At 42.5% G+C, this 15509-nt stretch overlaps 2 protein-coding genes across 3 annotated transcripts in view; both read right to left on the bottom strand.

Annotated features, from left to right (window-relative positions):
• mpped1 (metallophosphoesterase domain containing 1) overlaps positions 1-15509 on the bottom strand; it is a gene marked incomplete at both ends in the record, with an annotated part of 407823 nt that overhangs the window by 224791 nt on the left and 167523 nt on the right. The window lies entirely within an intron of this gene.
• scube1 (signal peptide, CUB domain, EGF-like 1) overlaps positions 1-15509 on the bottom strand; it is a 174519-nt gene that overhangs the window by 3485 nt on the left and 155525 nt on the right. For both annotated transcript variants that reach the window (XM_080518490.1, XM_080518491.1), the window contains 4 exons: positions 14267-14428; positions 12129-12326; positions 2387-2539; positions 2184-2263 (listed from right to left, as the gene is read on the bottom strand). In XM_080518490.1, coding sequence (XP_080374616.1) covers positions 2184-2263; positions 2387-2539; positions 12129-12326; positions 14267-14428 — 593 coding nt within the window. The remainder of the gene's footprint in view (positions 1-2183; positions 2264-2386; positions 2540-12128; positions 12327-14266; positions 14429-15509) is intronic.

The following is a 15509-nucleotide window of genomic DNA, read 5'->3' as shown; positions in this document are numbered from 1 at the left end:
TTTGGAAACTTCAGATCTGACAATAATAATAATGCATGAGTGATAAGGCGCTGTTCAGCGGGGCGGGATGGGTTTTTGTACGATCCGAAAGTTGTGTATGGTACGGAAAGAACTCACAACTGTCGGGTTCGACTTTCTGCTACCCCTCTGTTGCAATGCGGGGCACCAAGGAACGGGTCTGTGAGGAGGAGCGACAGCCGCAGACGCTACTCTCGACTTGCCTGCAATATTTAATTATTTCATCAGCCAAAAACCTTCTTTTGTGGTTTTCGTGCACTGCTTTGCACTCACTCGATTTGATAACTGGGTTTATAGAAACGTCGGCATGCGCTCCTCTCAGGAACAGGAGGAGGAGATTCAATAGGAGCCAGACGCTATTGTTCACAATGAGAAACTTTAACCTGAGCCACCAGAGAACGACTTGGACGGCCACCAGTCGCTTCCCTGTTCTTCGCTGGATGTCTTTGAGTCGTTCACAACCTTGCCTAGATTTCTACCGTACTTTCTGTTGTGGGACCACAGACATAGTAGGTCCTGGGTGCGGTTTGCCATACCATAACCTCCTGCTCTGCCCTTCTCCGCCAGATACAGTTATCACACCAATCCAAACACGTTCCAACGTTTCACATGACAACAACTAATCCGTTAATAAAAGGAGTGCGTTTACACTGCAACAGCAGACAAACAGAGGGTGATGCAGTTAGTATGCCGGGACACAGGAGGGCGCTGTTGCTTGATTTTGTAATGAAACATTACGGGAACAATACGCTAGAAATGTGACGAAAATGAAGAGAACCCGACATCTGTATGGACTGATGAAGCATCGGATGCCTCCAGAGGCTGGCCTCCACCCTACCCAATTCTGCAGAGCAGAGAATGCCCCAGCCACCAGGAAGAACGAAGGCCGAGTGGGGTCCGGTCAGTGGACAGCCAACATTCCTCCTCCAGAAGCCCTGCTTCCCTCCCAACCTCCATTTGTGCTCCACGCTGTGCAATTTGTGAGGTCAATCAGTAGAGCCAGGGAGTGACGGCGAGGTCCCGGAACAGCTGGCTATTGATGTAGAGCCTTTCCACTGTGATGACGGTTCAGGATCCCTCGCCGATAAGCTTCTTCTGATGGGGAACAGAGATCGGCGACGGTCCGGGATCTCCTTTGGAAACTGGTCATTGAGGCTGAAGTCTGTCCTTTGCAACTCCCTGTCACAGCTCTTCACCAGCTCCTTCTGTTCACTGTTCAAACTTGGTGAAGATGAGCTGTGGATGTTTATTGTCCCGACATCTCCCTCCTAGGTGGTGGACGCGGGCAAAGGTGATCATGTTCATGGTGTCAGCCAGAAGCTTCAGGTACATGACCACGAATTCCTGCAGTGATGTCTCGGTGTCTTCCGCCTGCTCAGGCAGTCCCGCAATGACGAGACTGTCACACATGCTCCAGCTCTGAGGATCGAGGCCCAACCCTTTCATCCTCTTGTGTTCCTCCGACAGCTCGGTCAACCATGGTTCAGCGACTTCACCCGCAGGTTCCGGGTCTCCACTGTTAGCTCCACCAGCTGTTGATGGTTGAACTCAAGTGAGTCCCGGAGATCCTGGAACTCATGGTGGAGCGCCTCAACCAGTGCTATCCAGGCATCACAGCTGGACACTTTGGTGTTGATGCTGTCCAGGATGTCCTCGAACTGTTTACTTGGAGATATATAGCCACCGGTGGAGAAGGCTCCAGGTGGCTTCTCTTCGAAGATGAAGACAGCGGAGTCTTCAACATGACGAGACAATAGTAGCACTCGTTCATGTGGCTTGCACGTCTTCTAGTGTCCCCTCTTCCTCTACCCTGACCCAGCCTTGTGGGTGAGCTTAATTTTCCTGTTTTTTTTTGTTTTTTCCCATTGGACAGAACATTTGTTTTATAACACTCTGAATTACTCACTGCACATGCTCACCACAGACAAAGAGTTTACATTCCTGTTGTGCGTGCACATACATAAAGCTGCCTAGGGACTGATTTTCATGACTTCTTGAAAACAATTTTAGCTAAAATAAAGCTTTTCTGTATTTCTTTAATCTCTTTAATTTCTTTGTAAAGCACTGTGAATTGCCCTGTGTTTGAATGGTGCTCTATAAATATTTTTGCTTTGCCTTGTCTCAAAGTAGCTCCAGGTAAGTCATGTAAAAAAGTCTCTCAGTACCTTCAGTATCTCTTGGTGGTTCTCAGAGGCGTAAAGTCTACCATCTCTCACTATGTCTTCTATCAGCTGCTGGTAATCCTCTGCAACACAACAGAATGGGTTTGATAGGAGAAAACAGATATTACAGTGGTTGACTGAACATACACGGAGATACAAGAAACATCTTGTGGTGCCTCGTATCAGAAGGGGTGTCACTGACTTACCATCGTAGGTGACATATGGAACTTGGAAGCCTTTTCCACTGTTTCCCTCATTGGATTTAAACTGGATCCACAGCTTGCGAGACCGAGAAGTGAAGGCTATTGGTCGCTCATAGGTCTGACACGTCTCGTAAGTGGTGATGGAGGTGGGCAGTGCTGAGGGAAGAGCACAGAGCTGGTTGAATGCAACACATTATCCCTGATTACTCAGTTACTGAGTGAAGAGTTTCACAGCTCATCAATACTAACATCACCATTAGCCTACATCAACAGTAGCAGCCTTCACAAAAAGGTTTTTCTTTTTAGATGGTCTGCTGGTCTCAAAGGGGCCGTCCAGACGGGAATGCCAGTTCACATAAATGAGCTGTTTCTGGCCGATCATCCATATGAGGCAGTGTTTTAGAAGACAGGCTGCGTTTTTGAACACGGGTCCCAGAGTGAGGAAATTCTAATATAATGTTTAATTTATAATATTTTTGATTTGCTAATGCATTAGCAATTGTCCTCTTTGTCTTCTTCGGCTCCGCACAGCAGGGAGGGACAAATCATTCTCCCCGCGAAGAGAGAAAAGGATATACAGTGAGTTAGAGATCTTCAAACCTTGAGAATGGAGTAACACAGGAGTATATTACATAAGATAGAAAATACTGGCCTTACAGGAAATTTCGTGGGTTCTTAGAGCAAATCACCACGAGTGGATCCTGCGTCCTGAACCGCATGCGAGAGAGAGAGCGAGAGAGAGAGCGAGAGAGAGAAGAGCGCACCCAGGAGCAAGTTGCTACTTGAAAGACGCGCCTGCTAAATCCCCTCCTCCCATTGGGTATTACTAGAAGGGGAGTGAGTGACGTAGCCCTGTTGCTAGGCAGATTGTTCTCCTACTGGTGAGCCTTCACACAAACAAAGAGTTGTATTCAACTTTTGTTGCATGTCAGTAATTTTCCACTCCCCAAGGTATTTATGACAAGCCAGGCCAGCCTGGCTTCAGTCACTTTTAACACAATATCCAGTTTTCTTAGTAGTTTCCAGTAGTTGTGCATTTCATTAATCTTAAAGAAACTGAATTGTCCTGAAAGCAACTATGAAAGATGTCCCACAATATTTACTTTATCTTTTAATTATTTTATCAGGACAATGCACATTAATGTATAATCATTTACAAACACAAATTATACACAAATTGTAAAAGTGCTAGATTATAGAAAAACTGTAAATTTACATATGTAGTCCCAAGGCAGGTCACACAAGCAGTACAATGTATAAAGGAATATAAGACACAATATACAAATTATACAAATTACGTTTATGTAAAATGAGTGCAGGATTGATTTCCTTTATTTTTTACTTGTTTTTATTAGAAATCTTCAATACAGGTCAAATAAATAAATAAAGAAAAATCCAGTAATATAGATCAATACAACATAGGTACATTGTATCCTTGTATCCATAAAATAGACAGCCAGCATTACAATGAAAAGAACAGTTTATCTTGGAGAAAAAAAAATGAAGTAACCTAAGCAAATTCACTATTCGATATGTATCTTTGAATTAAGGGCCATTTACCCATCAGTTTTCATTTGCAGTCTTGCTGTTATTTCTTTTAGGCCCTGTTTACACGACAACGATTATGAGTCTATGCGCAAAACTTTCTTCACTTTTGAGGGGTTCATTTACATGGCACCAGTGTGCGGATGCACTGTATCCGCGAAGATTTTAATCTGGCTCCCAAGGTGGAAAGTGTCTTTCACGGCCGCTCATTCCTCTTGCAGAGACTGCTGGAGGCTATTTAGCCTGATACTGCGCATGTGCAATTCTCCCCCTCCCATCCCCTTCCATCCCTTGTAAACAAACATGGCGACCCGTAGTGGTATGACTTGCATTCAGTATTCTAGTTTTATCGTCCATATCAGTAGTTTTATAGTTGAGACTCACACCTGATAGCGTCTGATGCGTCATCAGTCCATGTCGATGTCGAGTGCTCTCCATTTTCTTCATGTTTATAGCGTATTCTTCTCAGCACACATGTCCGTGTGGTTTCATTACAAAATCATGCAACAGCGCCCTCGCATGGCCCGGCATACTAACTACATCTTTGTCCCTGATGCAGTGTAAACACACTCCTTTTTGTTTTTAACGGATTAGGTGTTAAACCTTAGTTTGTTCTTCCATTGAGTGGGGGGTTGAGGTTTGAGCCATGAGAGTAATAATTTTTTTAGCAACTAAAAGTAATATTTTAAGTATAAATTTGACGCCATTTGTTCTTATATTGTTTGGGAAAATTACCAATATTATGACATTTGTCTCTAAAGGGATTTCAATGATGAGACAATTTTTAATTTCACCTTGTATGTCTTTCCAAAAGGTAATTAGCTTTGGACAGTCCCAAAATATATGGGTATGGTCTCCTATGAGACCACAGGCCCTCCAACACCAATCAGAGGTTTTTACCAAATTTGGATCTGACAAAGGGCGTTCTAAAAAATCTCAATTTAGTTTTCTACACATATTCTCTCAGGCTCGGACTGTTTGTTATTTTATGTCCCTCCCGCAATGTCTGTTCCCAGTCATCATCCTTAATTATTATGTTCATTTCTAATTCCCATTTTCTTTTAACATCCTGTGTATTCTATGTGTTTTCTTGCAATATTTTGTAAGCATGAGATATACATTTACTGTTAATTTTCGTTTTTATTACAGAAATAAATTGCTCTAAATTTGTGGGTGGTGCTTGTAAGGGATGAGGGATTAATTTGATGTAGATAATTCCTTACTTGTAAATATTTATAAAAATCTTGGGTTGGCAGATCATACTTTTGCTGGAGCTGCTGAAAGGACATCAGACTTCTGCCCTCAAAATATTTCATCCAGCATAATATGGCCTTTTTCAGCCCAATCTTTAAAAACAGAGGAAGGTGGGAACTCCGGATTATGATGAATTCGTATCAATCTGCAAAGTGAGCTGGGAAGATTTAGTGTCTTTCTAACATTTAACCAAATAGCCAGAGTGGCTTTAATTTGGGGTGTAACGGTACACAAAAATCATGGTTTGGTACATACCTCAGTACAGAAGTCACGATTCGGTTCGGTACTCAGTTAAGGGGAAAATAAAAAAAAAAACGTTTTACTTGCCCGGACACATTTTGACTTGTCCGAAGTTTCACGGAAATGTATAAGCTTGGGTTATGTATGAAATCGACCAACATAACTTTTACTTAAAAACACTTGTAGTTTCTTTAATAGTCAAGATATCGCAATGAAACTTTCAGGGAAGGCGTATCTCTTTATACTCTTCAATTCATGTAAACATCCAGTGATGGCATACAGGGAAAAAATGTCAACCTTGTTGACTGTATCCTATTCAAAAGCACCGTGGTCAGTTTTCCAACTGACTTTACACCACCAGCCAAACGAAAAGCAAGCAGATAGTAAAAAAAAATAAAAATGTGCAGTGTCCAATGCGACACGTGTTGTTTTCAGCTCTGTCTTGTCAAATGTACCGCGTACGTTACGAAACAAGTCCACTAAGTAAATTTAAATATCATATAAACCGAAATAGAAGCGAGCTGAAGAAAGCAATTTGAGATACAGTCAAGCCAAGCACAGGGAGTTCAGTCACTGTCTGTGTGTCCGTGAGAGTAGGTCAGAGCTCTGGCTGTGGTTGTGTGTGTAGGATTCTGTGTGTGACTGACCAATCACAAAGTGGAAGACAGTCAGTTACCAAATGAGGATTTTCCTTAAAGGACCCATATTTCACTATATTTCATGTTTCACAGTTCATCCTATGCTCATGTGGGATAATAATTTGGGTGATACCAGTGTTTTTCAACCTTTTTTGAGTCAAGGCACACTTTTTTCTTTGGAAAAATCTGGAGGCACACCACCACCCGAAAATGGTAAAATGTGAAACTCTGTAACCTATATTAACAACATAAAGTCATTCTCATCAATGCTTTATCAACAGGAATCAAATAAATACAGAAAAAAGTATTTCCCAATTTCTTTTTTTTATTTTGACTCCGTCAGTGTGAAACCTGGACCTGATGGATGAACACAGAGCTGATATCCGTGTTAACATTCTTCCTTTTCAAAAACTTCTCCATCACTGTCACTGACAGTACTTTGGTACAAGATGGGAGCAGCGCAGGTGGTGGTGATTAACCAGACTGACCTCTGTTAAGTTTCGATTTCACCAGCAATGTTCTGTGCTGCCATCTATTGGCGAAGAGTATTGTAGCGATCACGGAGTTGGTCGCTGCAGGGCATGATGGGAGTTCAGGTTATGTGTTGCCGGAGGTTATTGTGGGTTATTGTTGGGGTTGTTGTGTGTGTTGCTTTGTGCTTGTGTTGTGTTTTTGTTCCTCGGTTCAGATAGCTAATTATTTCGTCTAGTTTGGTTTGGTTTGTTGGATGTTGGTGATCAACCATGAGTGAGAAATGTGTTGTGTGGAGTGTCATCCTGTTATGAAGTTCTGGTTGCATGTAGTCATGTCAAAATAAGAGCCTCTAGTGATCAGCTGGCAGAATAGAATCTCGACTCAGAACAATTGTTCTGTGGCGCTCGCCACAGCGGTTGTGAGAGTTAATGTTTCTTTTGAAAAAATGTGAAATTGGATAATTTCCCACGGCACACCTGACAATATCTCGTGGAACACCAGTGTGCTGCGGCACAGTGGTTGAAAAACACTGCAGTATACAACACTCAAAACTTGTGAAATTAGAGCTATTTCTTGGATTGAGCTGACGTCACCTCTCATGAAACAGGTGGTTCTCAGCTCCTCCACCTCCTCCACCCTCACGGAGACTGCAGCCCAGCCCACAGCCGCCTCCTCCCACCCCCTGGGTGACGTAGCCAGCAGCTCGCAAGATCGTTACGTGTACTCTGCCGTACCTTGACTCTGCCCCTCGTACCTTTGTTATGAGTCTGATCGCTTCGTGTTTGGAAGCTTCCAAGTTTTCTGACCTCCGTTTGTTCCCTCCTGCAGTCCCGGTGTGCGCCGCTCCGTCCTGCTCGGAAGATCCCGTCTCCGTGACGCCCGCCTCTGCTCCTACGACCCCTCGCTCCGGATTACCGCTCCGTTGGAGAGACTTGAATAAACTTCATTTCCAATTTTACATCCCGACCTAGTTGGTGTTTGAACCCTGCACTCCACCAATCCTGACAGATGAGCTTCTGAGTAAGTCCAGTTTCAAAGTACCCGTAGTTCTGGAAGCTTCTTTGGTGAAGTGTCGCTCGCAAACAAACACATTCGTTGCGGAAAAAAAAAGTCCAGCCACATTCGCCGCTGTGCTTCTTCTTTCGGCAATACAAATAGTGTGGACACATACTTGCACCCGAAAACACATTTTCTCTAAGTGGACGTGATATCAAAAACAGTTATCGACAGCAACAAAACATTAGCGTTCAATGTATAGCGAGGATAGACTGAGATAGCATGCAGAGAAGAGGCGGCACGCGCTCCTTGGCACGGTGGGCGTGTCTTGTTTTGGTTTCTCCGCATGTCAATCTTCCTGGAGGCGGGGCTTCTCCAGCTCTGTGACGTCAAGCAAGGTGATGCCGTGTCATCAAATAGAATCAAGGTGTTGAGCTCCCCCACCAGTTAGAACAGAGAAAGATCGCCCTCCAACGCAAGCTTGAGGGAATCAATGAAAAAAACACTTTGGGGATGTATATGAACCCCAAATAGCACTTTTATGATGTTTAAAGCACAGAAAAGTCAATTTAGTATAATATGGGTCCTTTAAAACTGAGTAAGCATGGCTGCGCCAACAGTAAGGATGAGTTGATGAGCCACTGCTGTATGTTTGCTGGGGCTGCTATGAAGATAGATGATGTCTCCTCAGTTGTTTTAACAGGAGTAAAAATTATAGCATCATCTCCGTACATTTGAAAGTGAACATTCTGACGGACATTTGGCAGGTCATTGATGTACACAGAAAAAGTATAGGTCCCAATATGGAACTGTGTGGGAGTAGCAGTGCAAGACAGTGGCCCCCTTCCAGCCCAATGGAACAACTGTCTAACTGATTGAGAAATGTATCAGTGTATCAAATGAGTGTATCGAATGAGTGTATCAAATGAGTGAGCAAACACTGGTGTGCCCACCAGTGTTCCCATGTGTGTTTTCAAAAAATGGGTGTCAATTCCATACATGCCTTTTGCCTTTGAAGATTTAATGGACTTGATAATATTGACCACCTCCCTATCTGTAATTTGATCGAGTCTAAATACTGGTATTTTAGGATCAATTGGAAGATGATGTTGGTGATGGGCGGGATAATTGTTATATTTCATTGACAGAATCAATGAAGAAATTATTAAATGTACCGTAGTAGCCAGTTTATGTGGAAAACTGTGAGACAAACATTAGACTCTGTGCATTGTAACTGTGATGTATTAGCAGGTGGCAAGGCTTCATTTTTTAAAACCACTGTCTTTATGCTGGTAGTTTAGCTCAACTGTTATGTGGAGACTTCTTCACAGCTCTCCTTCAGTTTTTTTCAAGAAGTGCTTACATAGAGCCAACATCCAGGTTCTAGAGTGCCTTCCTCCAACAAACATCCAGATTATAGAGAATCTTCCTCCCATCAACTGGTGTAACATCAGCCAACATTCAGATTATAGAGCATCTTCTACCCTCTAACTCAGTGTTTTTCAACCACTGTGCCGCAGCACACTGGTGTTCCGAGATCTAGTCAGGTGAGCCGTGGGAAATTATCCAATTTCACATTTTTTCTCAAAAAACATTCGATCTCACAGCCGACAGTGTGTTGCAGAGTAATCATGTATAAGTACTCTTCGCCAATAGATGGCAGCACAGAACTTTGAGACAAGACGTTAGGGTGTGCCGGTGAAATGGAAACTGACAGACGTCAGTCTGGTTAATCTCCACCTCCTGCTCCCATCTTGTATCAAAGTACTGTGTCAGTGACAGTGACGGAGACGTTTTTGAAAAGGAAGAATGTTAACCAGGATCTCAGCTCTTCATCCATCAGGTTTCACACTGAGTGAGTAAAAATTAAAAAAAAGAAATTGGGAAATACTTTTTTCTGTATTTATTTGATTCCCGTTGATAAAACTTTGATGAGAAAGACTTTATATTGTTAATATAGGCTACAGAGTTTAACATTTTAACATTTTCGGGTGGTGGTGTACCTCAAGAGTTTTCCAAAGACAAAAGTGTGCCTTGGCTCAAAAAAGGTTGAAAAACATTGCTCTAACTGGTGTAATTTCAAATAACATCTAGAATGTAGAGATATGTAGTGCTTACATGAATTTAGATGTTTATCTCTCCGTTTACCTCACACATTACTATACACATACGTTTGTTCATTTTGAGATTAATAAGAATTGGTTGATTTAGGTTTTTCCTATTGTTAATGAATGTAACATGCACCATTCCGTTCGCCCATCGGGAAAGACAGATGTCAATCAAGGTGACATTCTGACTTTTAACCTATGAGGGCAGGGGGGCGGGAAAAAGAGATTGGAGAGTGTAGGACACACAAGAGTGAGAAGTAGTGATGAGAAACCCGACTCCTTGAACGGACTCACGGGTTTTTGAGTCGTATATCCAAGTGAACCGGTTGTCTGAGTCATTTGATTCAGTTGCGCATGCGCACTATTTCCCCCCGCTCCTGGACCTGGAGGCTGAACTGCGACATGAACCACGGGGGAGAATCATGTATTCATCGTAAAATGCTGAAACACTTATGAGGAAAATAAACAATAAGTACACATTAGTTTTTAGTGATCCTGGTCTCCTTATTCTAGATTATGTGTGTTGTTTCTGAGGTTTAGTTGAATCAGAAAATAAATTAGATGAATGATTTAACTGAATACCTGGCATCCAGAATGGCAGACATACAATATATATTAATATATACATATGATTTTTATTTTTTTTTTCCTTCAAACATTCTGATTTTCTTTTTTTCTTAGTATCAATAAATAATGTGACGTTGATAGGGCAGAACTAAGTATAGGGGCAAATATTAAATGTAACACAATACACACAACAGTTGTATTTTAACATTGTTTATTGTGTATATATCCATGTATTATTCATGTTTTTATTTCTACAAGCTTTGTGGAACAAACAATGTGTGGGGTTTTTTCTCCGCCGTCACTCAGAAACTTTCAGGTGAGGGAGAGTCGGAGGGCTCACCACTCATCGCTCATGAGGTGAACGACACAGCAGAAGTGCTACTGACTGATTCAGTGAATGACTCTTTCGAGTTTCGAGGTGACTCGGGCATGTGAGCTGAACGATTGAAGCTAGGTAAGTCGGTCATTCGTGCTGAACTTCACCGACAAGCTGACTCGAGCTGCTGAAAGCCTCATGTGAATGTAAGGAGCCCGAAGCTGCTGTGCTTAGCAGCTAGCGTTAGCAGCTCGGCTACAAGCTGCTTTTAGCAACTCCTTTTGCAGCTCTTTTAGCAGCTCTTTTCGCATTACAGCTGCTTTTCTCACAGGGCGACTAAAATGAGTAATGGAGTTACATGAGCTGCAGAACAGTGACATTTATATTTTCCTCTCTGCGGATGGAGGCTGTAGCAAGAATGACTCAGTGAACGAGTTAATGAACGTGAAAACTCGTGAGTCACCGTTCAGTAAAGTGACTCGCGGGTTTTGAACGATTCGTTCAAATTCGATCATCATTAGTGAGGAGAGAAAAAACAAACAGGGACGAAGAAGCCGGAGCCGGAGCTAGCTTGCTGGTTAGCTCGCTGGTTAGCGCGAGCTGCCAGAGGAGGAGCGTGATGCTGAACTGTCGGCGGGAAAAACCACGACCGGGAGCAACGAAGAGGACAACGCAGGTTGCTGAGACTGGGACTTGAACGTCATCTTAGCAGGCATGTGGATCCTCACTGGCCTTTCCCGAGAGGTGGTCTCAGACGGAGACACACAGCAGGGTTCATCACTGGGGGAAGGAAATCTGTTTCAACCCCACCAAGGTACAGATCTTCTCCACGTTTTCTTTCTTTCCTTTTGAGCTCCAACAAGCGCGCCAACTAGTACCAACGAACTAGACTATAAAATCCCGGGTATCTAACAGTGTATATATCGTTCCAATATTGTTGAGCAGTTCAGGTATTAAATGGGTTATTGTGAATGTTACACTGTGTGATTATATCAATGTCTTCCGATTTGGGTTTTGAATGAGAGGTGAAAGTAAATTTGAGTATTTGTGTCAGGAGGTAGGCTGGGATCTTCCTTAAGAGTGGGCGGGCCACAGGTCTGGGCGGTCCCGTTCCACACCTGGGGCCAATTCCAGTCATTACCCTGCCAGCAATATATGTCCTGTCTGTGTGTGTGTCAGTGTCGGTCTGTTAGTCATCCATGTCTCGTCCGTCCTGTCCAGTGATTTGGAGTCAAGTCTGCTGCGCTCCTCAGGTCGAGGAGCAACATGCTATTTGTCGGTCTGTGCTGTCCTTATGAATAAAAGACTTGATTGAACTCAGCCTGCCTCCAGAGTCCTGCACTTGGGTCCTGTCTGCTACCCGTGACAATTTGTTGATTGGTTTCACTCATTAACAGTTTAGCAAATAATCTGCTGACTGGGCCTCTTTGCAGGTTAAGCAGGGAATTATTGGTAAGTTAATTCACCTTAAAGAAATTCGTAGCTTCCTTACTAAATCAGTCCCCAGGCCAGTGAGACATATCCAGCCAAGGTGCCGTATATTGGCATTTAAGTATAAGGGCTACATAGATAATTTACAATCATATCTTGTTTCTCCTGATTCTTACCGCTTTTTCTCATGACCAACACATCTCCACACTCGTCCTCGATCGGGAGGAAGATCTCTGGCACCACTATGAGGATCCGCCTCTTGTGTGGTGGGTTGATGGTCCAGACACAATCCACGTTGGACGGGTAATCTCCAGGGTAGTTTGGGGACTCAATGTATCCGGTGTACTCCCCCAGCTCCCCTCCACACAGCTGGTCTGAGGACAAAATACGAATGAAACATACAGTATATATGAGCTGGAGTCAGTCTGCAGCAAAGCCATGTGTTCCACTACTTTGCATTACTTTTTAGTTAACTTCAAACCGCAATTCTCAATAACTAAAATGTAGTTTATTGCAACTGATTCTACATTCTACAGTGGAGGTGATGTATCATAATGACTGCCTTGGTTCCTAAAGCTACGAAGAACTTCTTGTAATAGGCACAGGTAAGACTCATGGTTTAATAGAATACATAACAAAGACCACCAGAATCACAAAAGCAGACAAAGAATCAGAGTCTTGTAAGTTATAATAGAGAAGCTGCAAATATTTAAAGTCGAGGCCGATTCATACGAAACATAATAGAGTCAGAGCCACTATAATGTCACCTTTATCTGTCACAGATAAAGGAAGCTCATATCTTCGGACAACCGCAGAGCTGTTGCAATTTCCACATTTGCACCACTTTTGTTGTATAATGATGTGACATCCCTGTGTTGTTTGCAACCTACATTTTACAGCACTTTGCCTGACTGTACCGTCCTGGCCTGCGCCTCTCAGGGATATACTGCAAGGGGCTCAAAAAGCTCAAGGAGCTGCAGCAGAAAGACAAAAGAGCCATGGTTTACCGACCCCTGCCCTGAGCAAACACCAACACCTCCACAAGACCACATCTGAGATGGGAGGAATATCTTTCAGAAACTTTCTACTGATAGAAAAGGGACAATCTGGGCTTCGAACTACAACGAGGAGGAGTGCTTCAGTCAGTGGAGTGAGGATTTGGAATAAACTCAGTCAAGAACTGAAACTATGTGCAACATGAGACAGTTAAAAAAAACCCTAACTCATCAGCCATAGTGCTACCTGCTGGAAACAGGAAGTCGGGTGTACATGCTCGGATCTGGCTCAAACTTTAGACATTGCATGAGAGTCCATGTTTGATCACAGTCAAAAGACAGTTACAACCATCGGGCATAGCACCACCTGCAGTTTTTCATATATTCAGTCCATCAAAGGGCAATAACTAAGTTGTGTGTTGGTCTTGTTTGGTAATAATAACTTGTTGCTAATTTAACTAATTAGCAACAGCGCTATATTAACATATATACTAATTAGCACATACACTCATTCGGATGGGTTTTAAATAGCATACAATCCAACATTAGCATAGACACCAATTATCATACATGCTGGTGTTGGCATATGTGCTATATTTGCCAGTTGTTGCTATGTGCAAGCTTTAGCTACATTCATCTGCATACCCTGCAAGTTCTCAATGGCACCTTGTGCATTATTGTTGTGTTTACCAGAGTTTTGTGTCTGTGTTTTGGGTCCTCTTTTTTCTGTTTCACTCTGTTTGACTGTCAGTGACTTGGCTGCAAGAAGTCATAAAAGGAGCAAGGCTGCTTGCATTCCTTGGTCTCAAAAGAGTTTGGCTGACCGTTTAATCTACATTAACACTGTGTCACTACAACGCATAGAGAAAGCAGGACATACATGGCGACTGACATTCTCTATTAGAGTCCCGCAAGTAGCGAGGACCCGTTCAAGGCTGCTTGCGGCTTTAACGATTATTGTTGTTGTTTTTCCTCCATAACTTAGCATTCCCTCACATATTAAGATGCAGTTTACTGCTTTTTGCATCTGCAAATCCAAATTTTACTGTAATGATAGAAAAATTGTATCTAATTTAAAATGCATATCAGAAAAAAGACCTGGTATATTATACATGAATAGTAGACAACACGCATCATTTAATTTTTGGCAACATCCTATGTTTTTGTTACTTCAGCCATATAAATTGGGTGACAGGTTATCTCTTATGAATAAAAAAATGCTATTTGATGTCTTTTGTAATCATATCTGATATGATAAGGCAATTGTGGCGGGGTTCTGCTGGATCTGCAGGATGAGCAGGGGTGTGTTTCAGCCTTACTCTTGCAGTGCGAGACGTTGGTGGCTCCATCAAAGTCTGTAGTTGTGTTTCCCGGACAAGCGATGCAGTAGTTCTGTCCAAATTCGGATTGGTAGGTGCTTGCTGGGCAGCGAATGCAACGGTGTGTGCTGGAGTTGTAATAATGCCCAGGAGAACAGTGCACTGAGGAGAAGAAGAGGGGAGGTTTGATAAACAGCAGTGTAAACCACTGTACTTCACAGCTAAGATATTATTCAGCTCTGGATGGCATAACAACTGCAGAAACATAACACTGAACCATGCAGAGAAGGCAGCATCATCAACTCCAGTGATCACTAGTGCAAATTACACAAATGTAAAACAATATGTCTAGCATTAGACAGTCTAAAAACATAAAAACTGACATACTAATAATAGATGTACTGATATAGCTGATATATTAACCACTTTGATCGAAGTAGGATTAAATAAGCTGTGCTTCTTTCCACTTCTTTTAACACATAATCACTGCTTGTGATAAGGATGATTAAATACACTGCAGCTAAAAGGGGATTCAGACAAACTGTGTATGTATGTGTTTACATAGGCACATTTGTTAAGAGTTATCTATGTTAATTGTCATCATCACTTGCAACTTGTTAAAATTGTGTTTTTTGGACTCTTTTTAAATGTTTCTGTCAGGGCATGGGAGGATAGACCCAAGCGCAGACTCTCATCAAAAATCCAGAGAACACAAGGAAACACAAGGGAATCAGGAGCAACAAGACAAGCCAACTGACAAAAGAGGGAGAGGGGTTTAAATACAAAGGAAAAGGGAGGACACAGGTGCCACTCATAACAATCAATGCACACAGAGGGAGAAGACCATTGGTTAATTGGAATGTGAGGTGAGACATACAGGTGTAGACAAACACACCCCAAGGGACAGGGGGAAGAACTCGAGCCTGAGAACTCGGGACAGGAGGCACAGAGGCCAATGGGGCTAGAGACAGACTGGACTAGGACTCATTCTATAAACCTTTGAAGAATGAATTGATGTGTTGTTTGAAAATATACCTGATATTTCTTTTGTTTTTCCTAAACTTAAACTAACTGTCATTTCAAGTAAACCAGCCTCAAAACACATTCAGTTTTTAAAAGGGACACATAAAGCTTCTGCTTGTATTTGTTTAGAATATAATAGAATGTCTCTATTGCCACTGTAACGAGTACAACGGCATTATAAGGTGCAGTCCTACTAAAAGTGCCGTTACAAAAGAAAACA

The sequence above is a fragment of the Blennius ocellaris genome (genome assembly GCF_963422515.1).
Source record: "Blennius ocellaris genome assembly, chromosome: 22".
Lineage (NCBI taxonomy): Eukaryota > Metazoa > Chordata > Actinopteri > Blenniiformes > Blenniidae > Blennius > Blennius ocellaris.
Note: the sequence above shows the minus strand (reverse complement) of the source record. Positions and strands in the feature narration are given on the sequence as shown.